Raw genomic sequence first — 6,721 nt, 5'->3', positions numbered from 1 at the left:
TAGAAATTTGAGGGATTTGAACATATTCTCCCTTAGCCTGAAATATTGAGGTTACCGAAACCCTCGGCGCGGGACTACATTTTACAGTACTCCCCTCATCTGCCTACCACTCGGTTCGTGATTGAAAACACTGGCAGGCGTATTATTATGTGTTTGGTATTTTAAGGATTGGATTGTTTATTCCTGTATGGGACTAGATGTGCAGCTCTGGTAATTGTTGTTGTTATGAATACCACGTGACAATCATGCCCCTTCATGGTGACTCCGTCGTATATCACGCATTATAACTCGAGCATTGGTGCCGGGGAGCCCCCCTTCCAACTCCACCATACCTACATTTCCAAATATACCTCAGCACGTTTGAGGAAGTCATGTGACATACATGAAGTCACGTGACTTGTAAACCAGGAAAATTTTGACAAACTCATGATTCGTGACCCAAATTCAACACATGGTCTCAAACACGTTGGCAAATTGGTTAATATTAAAATCATTTTTTCTAGTACTAAATTATTTATTAGCATATGTTGCATTCAACTGAGTTGTTTTCCAAGATTTCTCAAAATACGGAATGAACTAATGATAACTACGACTTATACAATCTATACATCGATACCCGGATTGTGGAATTTCCCGACCTTGTTAAAAATAGTAGTTTATAAGTAGACATAACTCCTATAAGTAAGTTTTAAAATAGTAGAAATACACGATTCCACTCTTGCGGATAACGATGGCACAGTGGTTATATTTGGTGAGTATTATTTTTAAACTAAGACTAGTACTTGTTGTTTTCCCACAAATAACGTATTGCTTTGCCGTATTTCAAATGAAAACTGTCCACTTTGCAATATCTGTGAACGCAATATAGATTGTTACAAGCAATAGTTGCCAATCGCTGCCTCTTCCCCCGCTAGACTAGGAGAATACAATTTCCATCTTTGCCACTATCGTATTTAGGACAAGAATGCTATTAATTGTGCAACTTCAAACAACTGTACTTGCGTCGCCTTGAGGTAATAACGTGATTAGGTGATAACCTTCACCACCACCTTTTATTTTCAAAATGTTTTGAAATTCACGTTGATAATGTGAGCCCTACTAAATTACACTGATACACATACGCAGCCATAGTATAATTCAAAAGAATCAACTGCTCAGTTGTTCCAATCTATTGTAATGAATGCCTAAATTATGGACAGGTTCGGACACATCAGCTGACACATCAGTCTCTTGTCACGTGAACTTTGTATCACAAAAGTGTTACATCCGTAACATTAGTTTGTTACATGAAGTACCACAGTCATCACACAGCACGTTCGAGCATGACGTAATGACTTTAGCAGATATCACTAAGAAACAAATGATAGACAAGTGATACTGGTGTAGTAATTTAATTTGAAATCTGAATTAAACGACGAAATGGCATTCGTACTACAATCCTGTGATACGGGCGTGGCGGTCATCCATATTGGATTTTTGGTGATATATTTGTATTACGTTATACATTCACGTATTCTGATTCCAAAGCTCACACAGAAAAACTCGACAACTAGTTCCGTGCTGAACACTGACCAAGGGTGAAAGAGCACAGTTTATTTGTGGTAAATTTCCGAAAACATCAGTAGCCAAATTTTCATTTCCTGGAAAAAATAAAGATAACGTACATGGGAGTCGGTAATGGTGTATTTTTAACTTAATTCACATATTTGTTCAACAGGTAGTGTTGGCGATTCCTTTCTCAGCCAAGATTATCGAAGCTAAACCCATTGAAGAATGTAAAGAACCAGTGATAGGAAAACACTCTTCGAAATCTTTGTATCCATACACGGACTATTTGGCCATAATGCCTTTCCCCGTAGCTGACGTACCAAAGGGCGTACACACACAGTCGTCTGCTGTTCCACCAAGAATATATCGTAGTGATAACGGTATGATGTTTGTATCCCCACAAGAACGAAGCAATTGTCCTTTCTATTACACCTATGAAGAGGACGCTGACCGTATTCCAAGGACTTTGGCCCACGCTACATGTTCCTGTGACAAATGCATCGGAGAAGACGGAGGTACGAGCCCCTTGTATACCTGTCAACAAATCATATACCCCGTGCCAGTGATGAAGCGAAGTGGGTGCGTCGATGGTTTATTCAAATATCACTTGCAAGTTCAGGAGGTTGCCGTCTCTTGCGCGTGTCTGCGACCGAAAGAAACTACCCATGTTCGAAGACGGAAAAGAAAACACCGCAAAAATAAATCGAAAGACGTTCTCCGTGCTCTCTCAATGAGATAAAGACTCGAGGCAGTCAAATAAACTTGTCATACGCAATGACACGTTTACGGGGTCATCGAACGAATAAGGGAAGGATGGGTTTATTTGAATTATCTATATTATAATCAATCTTTTTAAAATAACCAGAGATTGTATTTGTATTTATATTATATTCAGTGCGTTTTATGACATGTATGCTACACTTCGTATCGAAGGTTGGTGTGATTATACAATTGTTACGATATCGTGACGTCATCGTATGCCACGTGGTGTACTTTTTTTTATTGTAGTCATTACGAAATGACCGTATTTTTTTGAATAGTTGTTAAAACTCCATATATGAAAGAAAAAACATATTGTAATTGTGAAATTTATTATATAATTGAATTGTTTGCATCGTGGCATAAATTTACGAATCCCTGTTAATAGGAAAGATAATGTAATTGAGTACATTTCATATTTTCTACTAATAACAGTTAATAACTGCTTTGCAAGAACCGGTCGTCCGCTAAACGGAGATAAAATAACGTTATTAAATATACATGTATGTATAAGAGATTATTACGAGGATACATCAAAGTATGCCTGAAGACAGTACAGCTGGATTATCGACCGACGCGCGGCGGAGGTCGATGCGCGGCGTACTGTCTGAGTGTATACTTTGATGAACTCTCGTAATAACCTTATTATTATACATCTTTCCACCAAGGATACGCCATGGGAATACCGAAATCCAAAATGTTTAGAACAGAATCAACGAAGTTCTTTGTGTGGAGTCCGGTGAAACTCTGGTGGCAGCCAGTTTTTTTATTAGAGGTCACGTACGTGCGTAATCATTCCATATTTGGAATTCGCATTTCCTAATATGGTAGGATGAAAATACCCCGTAAAATACCGCAACATTACGGCACGCTGTATCTTATAGCGTTACGATGACAGATGTATAATAATACCTGCTAATAAAACAACTTGTGGGAATTGTTGTCATAGAAGATTTAGTGTTAGTGCTGATCAGTGAGTTATGTTTGTTATGGGGAGGTCACATGCTGGTTGGCGACACCGCCTATGGCGACGTAGTACGTAAAGAAGCAACGTGGGACAACTTTGTGTATGTTTGAGTATAATATATTGGTTGCAAGCATATCAGCTTTCGATTGATAAAATATTAAAATCATTAGTACGCATGCGCATTACGGGTTTTCCGTATTTTCGTTGAGCAAAACGAAATCATAAACTAAAATAGAGTTTTACAACATGTATAATCTACCGAGCTTGATGTCAATTCGGGATACGACATGCCGACTAAAAAAATAATCAGGGGTCGTTAATTTAGACCAATCACCATTGATATGATTATTGTACCAATTACAATTGAGATTAAGTTTCCCCGACAGTAATCGAAGCTCATTTTAAGATATATAATCCGTATATAATCTCATGTTTATTAGAAGTTTTGTTTTCTCTACTTAATACACGTTGGTTTCTACCTTGTAATGCTTTGTTTGCTGCTGTGTTTTTTTGTTTGTTTTTCTCAGCGTGTAAAATCGAAAATATTTATTTAAATATGCCCAAACTACTCAAAGTTATAATCAACTCCGTATGTTTGATATTACATGGACATACTAGATAATATTACGGAGAAATCAACGTCGTTCAAATCGACCACTGTGTTATTTGCTTAGCCGTCGTTCGTTGCCTGGAATATAGTAAAATACTACTCCAGTTCCGCAGGATAGTTGAGCAGCCTCAGCTTCGTGTCACCTATTAACGTCTCTAGAGGGCGCGATTCATATGAATGGCGTATTACATACTAGTAGTCATTTAATGTATTGCTTTTTTTAATTGTGAAGACACAATTTAGATGCGTTGTTTGTTCAGCAGATGACACGTGATACTATTTAAACCAATCAATGCTGTGTGTATGAATAATTCTAACACCATTTACATATTTGTATCATTTATGCTATAAAGCCGATATCGGACCAAATAATAAAATAAGAATAACATTAACAGAAAATACTCAAGTTCATTTTTATTTCTTATAGCAAGTATTTTGTATATTGATTTTAAATACTATTCAATCAAATCCCCACCTCTCCGCAAATGCTCATATATGCACAAGCGAAACATTTGGTGAACACCTCGCTGAAACCTTTGTTGACAGCAAAGCTGCAATGCGTAATTTGAAAAGCAAAAAAAGTATGTTCTCGTTAGTAATAAAATTAATGTAGTGTGGTGTATACCGTATACCGTATATATAACCAATATATGTTCTCCCATGTGTGAGACTAACTCACTACACGCTAAAGCTGAAGAATGAATTTGATATTTTTGCACACACACAAATGAGTTGCGCCCTCTGGCAACAAAAAGTTGCTGTGACGTCGTGTGTGAGCAATGTCGTTTAAATATACCATTGTGTTCGGTGTGTTGTCGTTAATTTATGGAATATTGCAAAATAATTATTGTATTTTTTGTCTCAAAAATATATATTTTTTGGAAATTAACACAGAATAAATTTAGATTTCACTTAGGGTATTACGAAGTGCGCGTTATCCATCAAAAGCGTATTTTGATTTGATCTAGAAGGAAAAACCGTGTTTTGAATATTTGTATTTGTTTTCATTATTCATTAACAATAATCATTAAAATTATCCATTTCATTAATTTGAAAAAACAATTACAGATTTTTGCTTTCATTTAAGAAAATTTATGCGATATCTGATACACGTTACTTCAGCTAGTAATTGATACCAATCATAGTCACGTGCATCTTTGTTGTTTTTATTTATTACTGTAACACAAAATGTGCGTATGCAAATTAGTACATCGTCACTGCTACGTTGATATTCAAAAGAGTAAACCTCACAGTCGACGTCTTTATATGTACAAGTGCAATTAGCAAATATTTGTATCATATTACAAAAAATAAAATTGTCTACTATTCGAGGAAAGAGTTCGTTTTGTACCCCCATCCCTAGCCATAACCCTTACCATACCCTCCAGCACTTCTCATTTAATTGTTCATACCCCTCCTAAGGTACATCTATAGTAATCTAGAGGGGCATAATCAAATGAATTGGGTAACTGGAAGTGAGTGTTAGTGTTAGGGTTAGGGATGGGGGTGTACAAGAGGAACTCTTGCCCTATTCGAAAATGGCATTAATGCCAGTTCAAATTGTAGTTTTGTGTATACATTACTCATGGTTTGGTGGCTGCAGGACATACGCTACTCTCTTTTAGAATCATTGGCTCTCAATTATGTCTTCCCTGCGTCTCGTCATTTACTTTATTGGTTGTTTATCCGACCAATGCAGAAAAGGCACTACAAATACCCGAACAAATTCATTTTATAAAAAAAACGTATACATTTTTATGAAATGAAGTCACGTAAATGTATGCAAATCATAAATAGACATTTCATATGTCATGATATGTGATTGGAAATGTACTCTGCACGTGAACTACGTTATACGGTACGATACAGGCAGGTGACGCCCATAGACAACATGAACATTGCCATGTTATCATTTGACCAACACGGCGCTAAACGTGGGGATACGCACTTAGCTACGTGTTATTCAACACAACAGATATGCGGGGTCAGAAATGACTGTTAAAAAGTCACCTTGTCGTATTGTGTTGGTCCGAGTCGATCCATTAATATCCCGTACACTTCAACAAAGTGACACAGCCAAAAACAATAATACCTTAGCTGCTCTCCCATAACACAAACTGGTCACTATACTTTCATCAGTACTTTCGTTCGTTTTCTCGCGTGCGTGTTTTTGTGTTTCAGTATAATTTGTTTCCTCCTTTTCTTGTTAGATTAAAATCCTCAGTAAAAGTTGTGATATATCCAACTGCGCAAAACGCGTACTTGTTATTTTTTGGTCTAGAATTGAATCAGTCCAATTACCCATATGGATTACAATGAGGTGGAAGTGCTCACTCGACATACACTGTACTAGTACTTGTGTTACCAACCTTCATGAAGACCTAGTTTCGATGTTTTTTTCACGTATTTGTCATGAATTAGTTTTTGCGTATCCGTTGACCGACTTGTTTAGCTGATTACTATTGAATTGCTGTGTGATATCTGTCATCGTTTAGGATCATGCGAGGTCCTGGACGGAACTTGACTCAGTGATTTGGAACTAATTACGATATAACCGTCGCTATCCGGACCGCTATTTCTGACAGTTAGTATTCGCAGTTAGTAATATAGCGGACGATTAATCAGTAGATATGACGTGTCCAGTACTTAGTGTGTGCAGGTCGAATGTGTGAAAACCATGCCTTAGAGATTTTAAACTGCTTTGCAATTCGTTAAGGTTTTGGAAAGTGAATAAAGTTGTTTTAGTTGGTCTTGGCGAGAACACCACGAGAGACGCAGTCTTGTCTTGGGTCAGCCTTGCGATAGTCTTGGGGACTTTCCCCCAGGGCGCTGTGTCT

At 37.2% G+C, this 6,721-nt stretch overlaps 1 protein-coding gene across 1 annotated transcript; it reads left to right on the top strand.

Annotated features, from left to right (window-relative positions):
- The first annotated feature begins 730 nt into the window (after positions 1 to 730).
- Positions 731 to 2,287, top strand: LOC102806223 (interleukin-17C-like). Its single transcript, XM_006823194.1, has 2 exons — positions 731 to 751; positions 1,718 to 2,287. The coding sequence occupies exons 1-2, from the start codon at positions 731 to 733 to the stop codon at positions 2,285 to 2,287; spliced, it is 591 nt and encodes a 196-aa protein (XP_006823257.1).
- The last annotated feature ends 4,434 nt before the right edge of the window (positions 2,288 to 6,721 follow it).

This window comes from Saccoglossus kowalevskii, chromosome 18, assembly GCF_978046115.1.
Source record: "Saccoglossus kowalevskii chromosome 18, keSacKowa6.1, whole genome shotgun sequence".
Classification (NCBI taxonomy): domain Eukaryota; kingdom Metazoa; phylum Hemichordata; class Enteropneusta; family Harrimaniidae; genus Saccoglossus; species Saccoglossus kowalevskii.
The sequence above is the reverse complement of the archived record's forward strand: the minus strand, read 5'-3'. Positions and strand labels throughout refer to the sequence as shown.